General features: G+C 41.2%; 1 protein-coding gene across 26 annotated transcripts in view; it reads left to right on the top strand.

Moving 5' to 3' along the window:
• The window catches only part of CAMK2D (calcium/calmodulin dependent protein kinase II delta), a 123,123-nt gene that overhangs the window by 53,477 nt on the left and 52,539 nt on the right, over window positions 1–17,107 (top strand). For all 26 annotated transcript variants that reach the window (XR_011150395.1, XM_069012497.1, XM_069012496.1 and 23 more), the window contains one exon: window positions 16,407–16,461. Coding sequence is in view for 25 of the 26 variants with exons in the window: in XM_069012497.1 (XP_068868598.1) it covers window positions 16,407–16,461 (55 nt within the window). In the remaining variant the exon portion in view is untranslated. The remainder of the gene's footprint in view (window positions 1–16,406; window positions 16,462–17,107) is intronic.

Below are 17,107 nucleotides of genomic sequence, written 5' to 3'. Positions count from 1 at the left end.
ATTTCGGTGGTGTAACACTGTTGCACCATCTTGTTACGAGTTTTGGCATTGATTTGCAGCTGCTTTGCTAATTTTGGTTTATGAGATCCCAAATAATGATAAAATCTGCATTAGCCTCATGATGCAAGCTCCGACCCAGTCTGGAAAGTTGCTGATTCAAACCTGGTAAAACCATGGAGTTTTTTCCCAAGTGGAGTTTGCTCTGGCAGGGTTTGTGCTGAGTCTGGGTAATATTTTCCTAATGGGAGTTACACCGTTGAGATCTCTCTGTAACTACTGGAGGGCTTCTGCTGGCTTTGCATTCCCCTTTCCTTACAGCCTGTCATTCCCTGCCTCTGCCACCTCCTCCCTTGGCCTTACGTTACAGTGTCTGAGCTATGGCAGGCAGGCTGGGTCCATTAGCCAGCAACATCAGGCTCGAGTCTGACTCTGATCAATCTTCATCCCTTCCCCAAAGGCAGCAGCAGATTTTACTGACATGTGGCAGCCCTTCAGGTGATAAATGAAGTCCTTTTGGCACGAGGCCAGGCTGTCCCTGAGTGGCTCTGTAAGTCAGGGTACTTAGAGGTAAATAGGACTGCCAGGCAGAGACGGGGCTGGGTCACCTCCGATAGGCCTGAGCCTGTTCCGGTGGATCTGCTTGTCTGGCCTCGGCAGGGCTGGAGCTGTGGCATTGCCACGAGTGTACTCTGAGAGCAGGAAGGTCTCTCCTCCACGAAGAGCTGGAGCTGCACCAGCAGGTGGAAACATGGGGAAGCGTCTTTCCAAGGCAGGCTGGCATTGCAGCAGGCCAAGAGGCAGCCTAGATGCAGAACAGGCTGGGACACAGGGAAAAAGACAAATCCCTAATCTGCTTCCATGAGTGTGTTGGTGTCTGTTTGGAGTCTGCTCATTTCCGTGCTTTGAGCTGGGAACTTGTCATCAATGGCTGAGGAAATTGATAGCCCCCAAACTTGGCGCTGCTCCTCACCACACTCTGTGCTTGTGTCCAGCTTACTTACTCCTTTTGCCACAAAGAAAGGAGGAAAAGCCTGCATTTGGGGGTTGCTTTGCCTCCCCACCATAACACAAAACATGAGCATCGAAGTCGTTAAATTCCTCATGTGGGCGAAAATAAGAAACTGCATATTGCCTTATCCTTTTTGAAAAGACAGCAGTTAAAGATATGTGGGGGGTTTGTGTGCTTTATGCACAACAATATGTCCTTTATGATTATATTTGCCAAGTATGTGCATGGCACTTCATGGAGTCCCAAGAATCTCAAGAGAAACACTGTTAATATACAGAAAATATGGATGCAGTAAACTCTGTTCTGAATTTCATTTGTCTTAGTGTGGCACAGTTGTGAGTAGCTCAGCTGGTATTAGTAAAGTTACTCTGTAAACCAAACACAGGGTGAAAATCAGGCCTGTTCAGGTTGAGTGGATGTAGTTCTTCAGCACAATATTTTTTCTGAGGTTCATTTAAGGTTTCACTCTTTACATCAAAAATATATAGTTCTTTCCTGATGCAGTGAAAATCAAACCAATCCCCAACTATATAAATTGATGCTCAATAAACATGGTCCTCGGGGATGTATTAACTATAGCTATGCAAATAAATAAATAAATAAATAGAGCTTTTAATATAAATATAAAGCTCTAGTTTATGTGGGACTGATGCATTAGAGAACCTCACTTCTTTTAATTATTTTTATTGCTTAGATGAGCTGATCACTTCAACAATTTAAAATCTCATCCATTGTGTTGAGTTAATTAAATTTGCAATTTCCCTGATGAATAAGGTGAACCATAGTCCTTGAGACAATTAAAATAAAACATCAAGAAACCAAATAAACGGGTGTTGCAACATGATTTCATACTTAATGTAAAAGCCAATTTAATGAGTATTATAAAATTACAGATGGAATGTTTAAAGTCAGCCGTGGCTCCAGCAAGTAGCTGACTAGTGAAGTGCAACAACAGGATACAGAAGCTGGTTTTGCAGTTGCTATTTGTGAAATTAAATGTACTGGAACGCAACTGAACCAGGCAAGAGCACACAGGGGGGCATAGTGGGGTTTGTTGCAGCTGGGTTTTCTGCAGGCTTTCTCCTTCTCAGCAGTTTTTGTTACTGCTTTGCATCTGATTCCTTTTAGTTGGTGAAGTTCTTGTGAATGTATGTTGATGTTTAAGAGGAAAAGCCTGAAGGTTTTCAATGCTGTTCTTGTAGGGATTTGGTGTGGAAGGGCTTTCTGTAGAGCTGTTGGTGGCCTTGAAGTGAGTGGAGTATCAAAATCCCCCAACAGTTAAAAGACTTTAAGTTATTTAGTGCTAATCAATGTGTCAGTGCTTTTCAACATGAGCCATATGAAGCATCAGATAATGTGGTCTGAGTGTGCCAGCAGAGAAGGGGAAGGCAGCTTTATTGGGTGTTAGAGCTTTTGTCCATTTTGCTTGCAGCAGAATCCTTTCATTCTGCTAAAAGTGGCATTGCAACTTTAAGTTCCGCTCTTCAGGGTTACTGTGGAGCATAAAAATGTCTTTGAGTGCAGACAATGACACCACTCTTTGCCACGCTACATTAATTCTCTTTCCTTTTAATGGAGCACAAGGTTATTTTAGCTCAAGTGAAGCACTGCTGGCTGTAATATCCCTGATAACTGTAGCAGCATCCATAATAGACCGAGGAAATGAGGTTTCACTAAGATTTGCCACTAAGTTTGTAATTTTTTGCCTCAGAAAGTATATGCCTAATTTGCACCAAAATAGGTAATGATTCAGTATAAATCAAGTGTGAACCAGGTCTTGAAGCATTTTCCATCCCTGCTTATAGCTGTGTTTGTATGTTTCCTTAAATGCATGAAAATTCTTTCATTGTGTATCCGGAGTCTCTTAAACATTTTTTCTTTCTGTGAAGTCCACTCCACTTTTGCAGCAAGTCATTTGAAATGTAAAATAGAGTAATCCACAGAAGCGGGAAGTGGAATTTAAACACCTCTCTTGAGGATCCTGCTGTTGGGGGTGAGGGCTCGGATGGCTGCCACACTTCCCACTTGTATTTTCATCTCTTGTTCTGCTTTACTTTCTATATGTGTTTCCTGGAGTGAAGAGTTTCATAATTGGCTGCATTGCTGACTTCAAGAGCCATGGAAATAAGATCAACTGAAATGAATTGCTCTCTCTCTGCACACACAAGATGGATCTTTGGGAACTCACATTTTTTTGTTGTTTGGAAGCTTTGTTTATTATGAATCTGCAACCACATGTTATGCATACGGATAGACATCATGACTCCCAGCTAAACCACAAATATGTAATTTTCCTCTGGACCCTTTCCTCCAAAAACAGAGATCTCTACTACTTCAGCTAAACTAAGCTTTTTCTTTCAGTAAAACTAGCACAGACATTTTTAGAGTATTTTTAGGGGATCTAGTAAGTTCCGTTCCCTTTGCTTTTACAGGTTGCTGATGGTCTAATAGGTGAATTTTGTACTGGTTCTTGGATTGATACCCAAATATTGGAAATCTTTACATGTTCTGGGGGCAAGGAAAAACCAACCCCCAGCTGAAAAAAGGTTGCAGTGTATTGGATGGTGTGGATGGGTGTCACTGGACAGCATTAGAGCAGCTCCTGCAGGGGTGGTAAAACTGTTATCATGCATTTTCCATGATAATCCTGCCCTAGCCTTGACATTTGGGGCTCTGGGCTGGCCCCACTCTGTGGGGCACTTTTGTCTTGGCCTGTTCCCTTTCCCAAGAGAAAATAAGGAATTATCATCCAGGCAGCATTTTTTTTCCCAGGCAGCCTAAATCTGCCCATTTGGAGTGTTTGTCATCCTAATGCATGGTGGGTGAGCTGTCACCCAGGATGTCACCCTGGCACCCTGCTTCTGGGAAAGGTCCCTCCAAGGAGAGCGTGTTGGGCTGTCTGTGCCACCTGAGAGCTGCATCCCACCTTAACCCCCCCATTTTCCTGTGGCAAGCAGAAAAGGATCTATTCAGACATGGGGGCAGAGGGAAGGAAAGGGATGAGCAAACACTGGGCATGTGAGCTGGGAGCAGTAAGACACAAAAGGAAGGTCTCCTGACTTTGGAGCGTGGATTATGTTTTGACTTTGCAACCATAAATCAGGAGTGGTGCTTTGGAATGTCTTTGCTCCTTTTCCAGAAGCAATACCAAGCTAGGAAGCTCATTAGGAGGGACAATCTGTGGGGCTACTCCCATCTGCACAGACATCTCGCTTTGCTTACATACCCAGCCCCTGCAAAAAAGTACCATGGATCATGGAACCATGTGGGTTGGAAGGGATCTCTGGAAGTTATCCAGTCCCAACTCCCTGCTCAGGGTAGAATTAGGTTACTCAGAGCCCATCCTGCTGCATTTGGAGTCTCTCCAGGGAGGGAGATTGCATAGCCACTCCAGGCACCACTCCAGTGTTTGACCACCTTCCTATGCATAGAAATTAAATAAATAAATAAATAAATGTGTCTCTGTGCCTAGCTGGGATTTTCCAGACTCCAGCATGTGTCTGTGGCCTCTTGCACCCTGGAGAAGACTCATTTCAGTCTTTCCTGCTGATCAGAAAAGCAGGTACTGGAAGGAAAAGTGGATATTCCCAAATACAGCTGCATCCCTGTTCGGATGGTTTTGTTCTTTTCTTAAAATTCCATTTGCTTTTAATTTTAAATATTGTGACATAAATTCCTAAAGAAAGTGTAATTCGACTAAAAACTGTATAAACGGGGACAGACTCTTGGGAATGCAGGATTTCCTTAGTTGCAAGGTGTGGATTTGGAAGTGCATTTTATAGGCTAAACTTGTCTGTGCCATTCACGTGCAGAAATCCCTTTTCTGCTGGCATTTTGCATTTCATATGCATCTTCTGCATCTTTACTAATGGAATGCCCATTCAGTAACAGATGTTATGGTATCTTAGATACTATATATTGGAAACAGCACATGGAAAATCAGGACTTGGACTGCCTGCTTGGCCCAGCATGTCCATAGCTCTGCTGGGATGTCACCCTTTACTGTGCATGGCGGGGGTGTGAGAGGCTGTTCCCAGCCAGGCTCATCATCCCCTGGTGCCTGAGGGCCACAGGACAGCACCAATGAGTTCCAGGCTGACAGACATCCCCCTAACCACCCCTGGCTTGTAGCGAGTGTTTCAGGTGTCCTTCAGGATTTTCCTTGTTCCTTCAAACTTTTGCCTTTAAAAAGTCACACATTCCCTTTTCATCCTGATTTTGTTGCTGTGCTGTTGGGACTATCTGTCAAAGCCATGGCATTCCAAAGGATGCAAGCTGGTCTACTCCTCAGCTTTCCACTGCCATGCTGCATCCTAGCACAGAGTGAATGCTCTGACCCTGCAAATGCCACCAACCCCCATCACTGGCAGTGGATAAATAGCTCGTAATTGCTCAGTTCAGGCTGGCCTTTTTCAGATTTCGGCACTGGAGATTTTCCTGCTCCTACAAAACTGCTGATCCAGGCATTTTTTTCAGTTGAGAGGGATTTAATGATACCTCTTTCCTCCTAGTCACCTTCCAAATTTGGAAGTTCTTTTTATAGTGGCTTCACCAGAGTGTTAGTATTCTCATGGACTGCCCATGGGAATGTGCTTCTAATTTTAGTTTGTCCTCTACATGTCTGTCTTCTTTAAATGCATCCAGCTCCTCATTCCAGCCACACTGGGCCAAGCATGATACTCTGCTCCTCATACTTGTGCACTGAAGATGTTCTGGTATTGCATTGTAATCAAATCCACAGCTCCTGCCCTTGTGCTGCACAGCAGTGAGTAGCACTCGTGTCTCAGCAATTGTACCACCCAAGCAGTGCTGTTTAGTTAACAGAGTTGGTGTGCATTTATTTACTGGGGGACCTTGAGTGTTATTTATTTGTGTTTCAGCAATTTATGCTTGGTCCGACATCGATGGCGCTAGTGCTGGGATTGTGTTGAATTTGACTGTGCAGTCTTGCTGGGAAGGACTTGGTTGATGATCTAAAACCATAGGTGCAGCTGACTGGCTTGCAGCTTGCATATATGGATTTTGGGAGTTACTGGATGTGCTAAATGAGAGGAATATTTAGAAAGAGATTTCAACTGCAGCTAGTAGTCTCAGTTTGTGAATACAGACTGGCTTCAGCTCTCTCCTGCAGCATTTCCATCCAAGTTTATGTGGGTTGTCACTGAGCTAATTACAATCTTACAAATGGTCCCAGGGGACAGGACAAGCTCTCTAATTTTCATTTATTGTGAGACTGTGATTAAAAGACAATGGCGGTTTCTCATCATAAGCCTCAAGTTTGTCATCTATTAAGTCAATATGCATTCCCTGGTTTTTGTAAAACAAACACTTGGAATCATTTGGGATCATCATTCACTTGTGAGCTTGCATGTTGGGAAAATGACAGTAATTTATAGTTGTCTTCAGCTGCGGTAGCATGACTTACTGTGATAGTTAATTGATAGAGGGGGAAGGCACATTCACGCCAAAAATAATACAGATGGTTTTGAGCCCAGCCCAGTGGATAGAGATGGAGTGGGATCATTATGAGAACACTCTGTCTGGGCATAGTACTTTGAGTCACTCAGTCTCACACTCTGTTAACTTACTGAGAGCTCCTACTGCTTAGATGTTGTCTTGGGTAATTGTAGAAGCATTTGGTTCTCCAGGTTACAGCGAGGTTTTGTTCACTGCATTTGATGGATGGATGTCGGCAGCGCCTCACAGATGGAAACAGGAGACCAGTTACCTAACCTGACTTTTTTCTTCTTTGAGACTTTTCAGACAGTGCTTTTTCACATTTGCTGTGAGTATAAGAAACAGACTCAGTCCCTACTTTTCCCCTGTTGCTCCCATAAAGAAATTAGGAGGGGACAAACTGCAGTGGTATGGACGGAGCTGGTCTCCGGGATGCCCCTATTGCTCCCATTCAGGATATTCAGGATTCATGGTTGTTAAAGAGGGCACCAAGGACAGAGGTGTCCTTATAATTATGCTTTAGGTCGGTTGCATCCATTTTAGGTCTTTTTTTCAAAGCTGGTAACACAAAATTTGGGGATCTGATCCTATGAAATTGGCTTTAGCCTTCTTTGCTTGCATAGGTATAAAAAAACCCTATCAGATAAAGGAAGGGAGAAGCTGAATTAACAGTGGTACTGTATAACATGAGAAAGTAATAGTTAATTCCATAAAATACAGAATTTTCCATGAAGTTGACTTTATTGTCCTGGAACTAATTTTTTTCTGGAGCAGGTCCATGGCTTGCCAATGCTGCCATCACTTCAGAGTAAACCATTTTCTGATTGCCAAGGGCTACTGTACATTAGAGTAATACAGAGCATAATGAAGAAGTGATTTGCACAAGATGTAGACTCAGTCTGCTTAAAGAGAAGACTTGGTGTCGTAGCACTTCTTTTGGTTTTAATTAAGGTTTTTAATTTGGAAAAATATCCAGCATTTAAATGCCATATTTTGATACTTAGTATTGCCATCACAGGTGCCTGGAGTCTGTCCTTAGTCCCTGGAGTGGAGAATAAGTGATTTGATTGTCCTGTTACCAAATGAAATAGTCATTAAAAGGTGGTACCTACTGTGATTAAGTGAATTGGTGGTTGTAGCTCATTTAGTTGTGTGTGGGTCTTCAGAAAATGAGCTTAAATCTGTCTGATGTTTATAACCACATCACTAAGGGGTGTGACTACATTTATACTGTAATTTATGGGGTTTCAACTTCTTATAGAAAAGATGATACAATGCATCATCCTCAGTGCAAATCTGGAATATTCGAAGGTCCCACTGATTCCAGTTCTCAGCAATGATTAAGTGAGGGACTGGCAGTAGGAGTTACGTTTGATGTAACACTTCCAGCACAGTGGTAATTAATGTTACACTTAACCATGTGGAATGTTAGGCCTGTCTGCATATAAAAGCTCCCCTAACTTAATGAAAAGCTAATTCGTTTTTAAACTGAGGTAGCTGTTTCTTTGTGGCCACCTACTGCTCTGTAAACTGGGAAATTGGTTCCGTTTAAATTAGCTGATGCTTTGTTTTAAGCTGAATTAAGAGAGCATAAACTTTGGTTTTATGCCGCCATAATAACATAAACTAGAGCATTTTTCTCTTGTAGACAAAGGTCTTAACAAGTAGCATTTGTAATGCTCACTCCACAGTCTACAAGAAATAAGGGTAAATAAGATTCCTTTGTGTATTCTTTTGTCATCTTCCCACAGGGAGGATTGGCAAGAATTCCCAGAGACAACTTTATTTGAAAATGAAGTTTCCATTTTAAATGTTATTTATTCCAGCTTGAGGTAAAATGAACTTTATAACGTTATAGTTATTTGTTGTTTACAAGGTCTTAAATATAGTTTTTGTGAAAAACCAAAGCACAGTAGCAGCTTTTTCTGAACTGCTGTATTTTCAGGAGATCAGTACAACAGTAAGGACAATTTTGACGTGTAGATATGTATATGTTGAAAAACTACATCCAGCCTATTTTATGCAGTGTCTAACATATTTTTAAGGGCAGAGCCTACAAGAGGGGGTTTTTCCCTCTGGTTCACATTCCACAGTTGGCATGGGGATGGCACTGGGAGTCGGATGAGGCAAATCCAGTGCACTTGTGTTTTCTGTCCCCCACCACAGTAATGTTTTAACAGTGAAATTTGCTGGTTTGGTTTTTTTCTCCAAATGCATGTTCTTGTTTGGAAACTATTGTAGGAAATGGAAAGTTTAGCCTCCTGGAAATATGGTTTGGGTTCTTTGTTGTAGCTGAAATGAAATGTGATGGGATTCCTTGATCATGAGTGTCAGGAATTTGTTTCTGCAGGGATAAGTAGAGTCTTTTATTTACTTTACAATGCCTCTTTGCAGAGCAGGTTTGTGCCTAGGATGAATAATGTGATAAAAGCACATCTCTGTGTGCATGATTATTATTTACCTGGGAAGCTGCTGTGGTGGATTCTTTACAGGCTCATTGGCCTGCAGGTCCTTGTGAGCTGTTTTACACAGAAATCAGGGCAGAGACACTTTTATGGAGACAGTGGGTCACACTGGAATTGTGTGTGTGTTCTTCCCAACAGATGCAGTCCATATGGAAAGGACTTCTGCAAATGTTTACATGTGTTTATTTGTAGGAGTGTATTTGTTAAAGCTTTTTGTTCTGGTCAGGTTCTTAGAGTGGTCAAATGCCTTGGAACAGCCAAGTGCAATTTTGGCTGTGGCCGTTTGCATCACAGCTGGGGGAAATGAAATCCTTCATAACTAAGGATTGCATTCCGTTAAATAGCAAATGGCCAGCTTGCTCTGTGGCATTACATGATCATTCTTTAAATTCCTTATGAAGGTAGTTTGTTAAAAACATCTTTTTTTGCCATAATTTATTGATCATATTCCATCAAAGTGACCAGGACACTCTTCTAAATATGTTCTAGAAAAAATTTCTGTTTCAATTATTTTCTTCATAATATATCTGCTTTACAACAGAAAATTCCTGTTTAGTCACAGATTTGAAAGTACTTCCTTTTAAAAATGAATGTATGTATTTTAAATCAGTACTGGGTTTGGGTTTGGATTTATTTTATTCTTTTCATTTTTTAGACTGGAGGCTTTAGCCTAGGTTTTCTGGAGGTAATTGTTACTGAATGAAGGTGCCTTAAATACAGTGGTAATTGCTTTGCAAACATTGTCTAAGGCTGCTTGGGGCATACCTGGCTCCTATGTGAGAGGTTTCTTTTCTGTGGTTCCTCTTGAGTCATGCTACAGGATTGCAATTTTTTGCTTTCCTTTTTTCTTTAAAATATTTAAAGTAGAGTGACTTTGTTTTCATAATCTAAAGCCTTTAAATACCTTGAGGCTTGGTCCTCATGAAAGGGGGGCATTTAAAAAATAAATGTGCATGCTTCTCTGGGTGGTCATTATATAAATTGCTTGTATGTCTGTCTTTAATGTATTTTAAGAGAGGAGAGCCAAGAAGGAAGGCTGTGTCCTACCCAATGATTACAGTTCCCCAGTAGCAAATTTTGTGGACGTGTAGGCCCTACATAGTATTTATATAAATCTGTTCCCAGGGTTTTTTAGCATTGTAAGTATTAAAGGGGATAAAGTCTAATTTTGATAATTGGGCAGTTGCATTCCCTCCATTAAAGTACATTGTGTGGTTTCCTGAGCCTGTTAATTTTAATTGATGTAACATCTCTGTGTTACAGCTTGTCCTCTTATTAGTTAACACTCCATGAAATTCTTGTGTCTTTATTCCTCTTCTTATATGTTCTGATGAATGCTAAAATAGTTAAAAAATGTTAGTGCTTAAAGCATCAACACTGGCAGCTGAGACATCAGTTTGCTCGTAGCAAAAATTTGTGTCAGACTTGCTTTTGATCCATGCAGCTATCCTCATAAGGCTTAATCTGATGACATTTGTAAGGCTTTTTGTTGCTTTGTGAAAAATCTTGTTAAACTTACAAAATCAGGCCTTCAGCTGCAAAGAGGAATTGACTCACCCCAAAACACAAGATTTCTGGTAAATGACACGGTTGTATTTTAGATGAAGACATGAAGGTACAGGTGTACCTTTTAGTCCCCTGTTCTTTTTTGCAACAACTCCATACAAATTTGCTGTTTTCATACATGAATAATTAAAGGTGTGTAGCTCCAGCTGTTCCTTTTGACTTCATGGATACAGGATATAATTCCACAGAGCTGCTCTGGGCACGTGTGCACACATAAATGCACACACACCTGTGTTATGGTGTGCTGAAAAGCAATTAAAGCCTGTGGGATAAAAAGGTAAGTGTCAGTCATCACAACTGCTCTCCCTGGAGACTACCAGCACAGAATTATATATTTGGAATACCTCTTGGGTTTGTGGTTTTTTTCTAATTAGTTAATTTTATTTGGGATATTTTATTTTTAAAGCCTGTTGGTCTTCATCCAGCAGGAATGAAGCAAGAGTCTCTCCATGACAAAAGAGCTGGTAATTTGAGGCCCTCTACTTTGACATCAGTACCTGGAGTCACTCAGTCTTGCTGCAAAATGTGATCTTTTATCTACTTTGACAAGTAATTTTTCAATTTCTCTTTAGCAAGCATCTTTTGCCAATGTTAACACTTCGGTAGAGTGACCTCTCCACATGCAGTAGACTGGCATTTAATCAGAATACAGATGTTTATTGTGTGAGGGCCTTGATGGGGGAGGGTCTTGCTCACAAATGAATAATTTTGGAATAGACAGCATTTTGTTCATAGTACTCGACACTTGCTGTTGCAGTGCCTTGGGGAAAAAGGCAGTAGTTCCAAATACTAAATTCTCTAATTATTTTTCCCATCATTTATCATGTCAGTTTTTGCGATGCAGATGAATAGGATTTTTTTCTCAAGTTTTTGCCCCTAAAAACACATGAATTTGCACTGTAATAAAAAAGTTACCTTTTGAATGAATTTGGGAGCTATATTGTTTTGATTCACTGTTGCTGAATACAGGCAACCTGTTAATAGTGTACACAGCACTGCTGACTTGCATAAAGTCATTTAATGACTGTAAGTATTGCATTTTACTGCTGGTTCGTTTGACAGCATGGGGGAGGATTATTTTCTTAGATGTGCAAAGCATTAGTCTGTGTTTAATGTTCAGAAATCAGCTGCCCTGGAGCATTGCTACTGTACTAATCTTACCAGATTAGCCTCTAAATATTTCAGATTCTTAGGTAACAGCTCTTAATATCTGCCAGGTTCTCTCTACTGTACCTGATGAGCTTTATTATAGAGGGCCCCAGGCTTCCATGGTCTCAGCAGAATAGTGTTGTTTGAGAGGAAAAGTGAGTGTAAGGAGCAGTGAGGACAGCACAGGCTCCATTTTCATGCTAAGTTCCCTGCCTGGGAGCTATAGCTGTGACTCTTACGCACCACTGATTTGAGGGCTTTGGTGGCTCAGCAGAGATTATTTATACCCTTTATACGAGACATTCAAAAGAGGATGTAGGGACACGAGGGAGCACTGAGGTGCGGAGAATGATGCTGCAGTGAGGGCAGCTCTCTTGTTTGAAGAGAGCAGATCAGTGCCAACACCAGCACTCCTGAGCAGGGGGTCACAAAGTTTGCATGCTCAGTTCAGCTCCCTCATGCAGTTTTATTGTGTTTACCATGGGATCCCATCATATTTCCCTTGGGATCTAGGTTAAAAGCTGTAGGATGAATGCTGACTTTGGTCTCAGTTCTTGGCACTGATACAATGGCGCCTGCACTGGTGTCCACATGAGTTTCTGGTAAAGTTCGAGCAGTAGCTTTGTTTTCTGTCCCTTGTCACTTTGGTTTATGCAGTAGAACAGGAAAGGTGGCAAAGGGTGACTTTGCAGGAAGATGTGGGTCCTGATAGTGCTAAGCCACAGTGCTAAGCAGATCTTCCACTTCTCAGCCAAGCCGTTCTGCTGAGCACAAGCCTTTCTTTGTCAGAGACAGGACAGCAGAAGGTGCTTATAGATAGGTGTTTGGATAGAAAATTGAGTGGATCAAATATGAGTAAAAACTTACCAGCTTATGGCTTTTCAGTGACGGAGGTTTTTTTCCGATTTTTATTTTGCCTTTTTATTTTCAAATGCAGCAATTTATCCCATATCTACTGGCAGGCAGGTACCAATTCATGGAACACGCAAAGTTAAATAAAGCCATTCCATGAAGTTCCTTTCATTAAGTAGTTAAGTTCATTTTTTAAAGGATATGGGGGTTTTGGTTTGAGGTGTTTTTGTTTGTTTGTTTCAATAAGAGTGGTCTATGTAAGGTCTGCATGAATACTCTAATACACTTTCAGAAGTGAACATGGAGAGAAAGCACCTTTTTCCCTATTGCAGGGAAGCAGAAACTTGGAAGAAGTAATTTGCATATGTCAGCAAATATTACATAAGCTTTTGTGACTTTCAAACCCATTTTAGACCTCTACTATGGATGAATGAGCCCTGTAACTTCCTAGTGGTGCACTAATTTGAGACATCAAACTTCACAGAGTTACAGGATCAGTGCTTTTGGGGGTCCACAGATGTTAATCTTTAGTACCAAAGGGAAAATGAATGCCTTTACCATTGGCTGTTAATCCCTTTCCATGCTCTGTTAATAAACACAATGAATGGCATTGCATGGAAAAAGTTTTCCCCAAGGAGCATCACTCTGACAGTTTGACACCTCGGTGCACATCTGTGCAGCTGCTGTGCTGACCATGCACCGTAACTTTGGTGTGAAGTTCAGTCTTCAGTAATTTGTCTTTGTAACATGAACTAATTTGCATACCAAATTGAGCTAAATGATCACTTGAGCAGTTTCACACAAGTATTTTAGGCAATAGGTTTAGATGTAGTTAAATACCTTTATCATGGAGAATTTCCCTCTGTCTACTGTTTGACTTGACTTCTTGCCTGGAAAAATTTGATTTTCAGTGGAAGTACATGGAATACTATTATTTTCTTTTTTTTTTTTTTTACTTTAAAGGCAGAAATTCAGAAAGTTATTTGGCCATTATATCAAGCTGTTTTCCATGGGGTAGGCACAAAATAGTGCAGTTCAGCACAAAAAGTCACATAAAGGAGATCATTTTACTTTTCAGTCAGATTGGAGTTGGCCCACACTAATGGCTAAATGAAGGCTAATCAAGCTAATAGGAGTTCTCCCTAAAATTATTATAAGGATATTTCCAGTGTGATGATTGGAAAGTATTTGAGATGAAAAAGAGTGCTGAAGCCAAAACGGGTATTCCTGATGTTTTGTGGGCTTACAGTATTTCTCCAAAAGGAAGAGCTGTGAGCTCCCTGGATTCCTGTCAGGCATTCCAAGTGGTTTCCTTAGGAGCAACAACTTTGTTGTCTGAGGTTGTTGAGCACCTTCTCTGGAACCCAGTGGAGGAGAGTGACCACAGGGCTACAGCAGGCAGGAGGAAATGGAGTTACCCCAGTTTCCTTTCTGCCCTCTCACGTGTTGTTTGATAACAGCACTGATGAAATATCTGCAGTTAATAATGATTTGGTCTAACTGAAATCCTTTCAGAAAAGATAAATGCAACTGTTACTACTGCTGAATGCTTTGTGACTCTGGAGAAATAGGAATGGCAGTGTGAGCTTCTGATGGGAGTTCTTATATTGGATAACTAATCTTTGTAATTGTTGCCTTTTGGTTTGTCGTGCCAGACTCCTGCCTGGTAGTTGTGTGTGAAGAACTGTATCTGTCTGCAGTGACTGCACAAATACTTATTCTAGTGTGTCCCCTCTAAAACTTAGTGAGTATCTTCTCAAATTGTCATCCCAGCATTCCTTGTCTTTCCCATGGCAGGCTGAGTGCAGGCAGAATGTCTGGGCCATGCTGGATTAGCCTTTGTGCCGTCGTGCACCCTTTGCTCTGCACTCACGCTTGTCTGCACCAGAGATTCTTCTCCTCTGCCCTCGCTTATTTGGCATGTTCACTTCAGAGGCATAACCATGTGCCTGGATTGACCAAAGACACCAACATAAGCACTTGCCAAAAGGCAGCTCTCATCTTCCCTGGCTGCCTCAGCCTGTTTCCCTTTCAGGAACAATCAGGGGCATATGATCCTGATTCAGAGAAGGATTTGTTCCATCTCGCTTCTGTGATTCCTTTCCTTTGGGAGGAAAGGAAAAGAAAGAATGTGATCCTTGAAGAAGATACCCTTGAAGATGTGTCAGACTTGAGCTTGGCTAGCAAGGAGTTAGGCTCCCCAGGCTGAGCAAAACATTGCCCATCATCTCAAGTAACATCCTCTTTCTAGTCCGAAGGGACAGATCTGTTGTTCTGCAGGCACTTGGAACCAAGTCCTGTTCTAGAGAAGGAAGTGACAAAGCAAGGGCACCTCCTGCTTCAGGGGGCACCAAAGCACGAGAAACCCCTTCCCATCCTGGCCTGCTTGGTAACATGGATATGACAGAGGAGAATGCTGCTCTGAATTGAGAAAGTGCTCACAGAAAGCCATGCTTTGAGTTCTTACTAGCCTATTTCATGAACAGGACCTTTGTATCAAAAGGTATCATTTGCTGTGTATTAAGGCTTAAAGAGTTTTTAACTTTTTTGTAGATGTATATCCAAAGCAGACCGGCTGCAGGTTTAGGGCAGTGTTTCATCTGACATACCCAAGGGTCTGTACTAACTCCTATTTCATGAGTAGTCTTTGATGCTGCAGTACAAAGGAATGTGCCCAACAGCCAGATGTTTTAGGGGGTCTCTGTCCTCAGCTAGAAGTGTGAGGATACTCTTCTAAGCTGGTACGTGGTGTCTCATCTCACATTTGGTTTGCTTTAAAAACAAGACGTTTGGGGGTATTGGAATCTCAGCTCAAAGAATGCAACCAGACAGAAAGTTGATTTGGAGATGTTTGGGGTTTTTTTGGGAGGGTGGGGGGTGGTGTTGGCTGGCGCTTCATAAAAACATGGACTAATCTGGAATACAGAACCAGCCAAAACCACAAACTCTGATTTAGACCTGCTTGGCTCTTCTGAATCATCACGAGCTCTGCACACTGAGTCAGCCAAGAGCTGGTTTTCTCTTTAGTATTGTGTAAACACAAGATGTTTCTCTGGGCTAAATATTATTAAGTTGAAAAGTCATGTTTATTTGTCATGTATTAAAAATGATTAATATGTAAAGTTACCATCTGGGGAGATCTGAAAATTCTTTTCTTTTACACTTTCTTCATCAGCTCAACTTTGAACACAGATCACTTTTAGGGTACCCTGATTTTTTCATTTGCGTCTATAAGTGAAATTATTTGGATCAAACTACTGACAAAGCTTCCTGTATTACCTTTGGAAATTGCAATTTCATTTTAAGTAATAATTTAGGATAATTATTTTCATTTAAGGAAAACCGCAGGACTTAATTCATAGTTGTACCACGATGTGGTGCGAATTCTTAAAATTCAGAGGGAAGATTCTGCAGCTGACTAGCACATTTTCAGGGAAAACTTTAGATCTGGACACAGAGGGGTATGTAAACATGGCATGGGGGCTTAAATAGGATGCTTTACACTGGCCAGGAGATTTATGTCTTTGCAACTCTTTATGGTACATGTGAGAAGTTGTTAACAAGCCCTGGAAGGTTGTTACTCTGCTGAAATTTGTGACTAATTGTGGGGGGATTTTCCTCATCTTGCTTTGTTTACAACTTCTAAGATGTCATATTGCTGAGAAGAAAGTTGTATGAAAAAAAAAAATTGTATGCTTGTTAGGAAAATAAGAGTTATGGAAAAGGCAAAATCTGAGGGTAAGGAATTTAAAGCAAAAGCCCCAAACCCCACAGCTGAGAACACACAGAGATGCAATACCAGCTCCGCAGTAGAATTATAACCACCCCCTTCTCCTCCAAACCAACAACCGCCATCAAAGACGTTAAAAAGGTGACTGGTGTTTATGTTTTCTTCCTCCTTTCCATAGTGCGGCTCCATGACAGCATATCAGAAGAAGGATTCCATTACTTAGTCTTTGACTTGTAAGTATTTGTTTTGCATATGTTTAGCATGTTGGGGATATGGTGTTCAAACTTGGAGATGCAAGTGCAAGCTCACAAGATAAATGCATGGTTGTGGTGCGATGAGCTGGACAAATAGATGGAGAAAGCTGGAGGGACAGGAATGCATTTGGTCATTTGCATGTGCAAGAACTCATTTGTAAGTGTCACTGTAAGGATTCCATATTAAAAACTATTAAAAATCCACTGGTGAAGTGGATTTTAATATAAAGTGTAGGTATGTAAGTAAAAGTTGCGTGATACCTGCCAAAACTAAGCAAAGATAGACTCAGAAAAAAATATTTACGTCAAGCCAGTTGTCTAAACGAAAGATTAAAAAAAGCATGTGGAACACTACTTTGGCTGCAGAAAATCTCCACTGCTTCATTAAAAAGGTAAGCCTGAGTGTAGAGAGGGAAAGATTCTTTTAGTATTTTATTCCCAGCTGGTATTTTACTGCTCCATAATGTTTCATTTTGACACCATTCAGAATGTGAAGTTCCCAGCATACAGAAAGGAAGTTTCCTACTGATGTCCTATTTTGTTTCAGGAATTAAGATCCCACGAGTTGTTCATGTAGTGACTGTGCCTGTATGGAGCTTGTTTTTCCAGATAAGGCTGTTTAGTG

This window comes from Aphelocoma coerulescens, chromosome 4 (assembly GCF_041296385.1).
Source record: "Aphelocoma coerulescens isolate FSJ_1873_10779 chromosome 4, UR_Acoe_1.0, whole genome shotgun sequence".
Classification (NCBI taxonomy): Eukaryota; Metazoa; Chordata; class Aves; order Passeriformes; family Corvidae; genus Aphelocoma; species Aphelocoma coerulescens.
The sequence above is the reverse complement of the archived record's forward strand: the minus strand, read 5'-3'. Positions and strand labels throughout refer to the sequence as shown.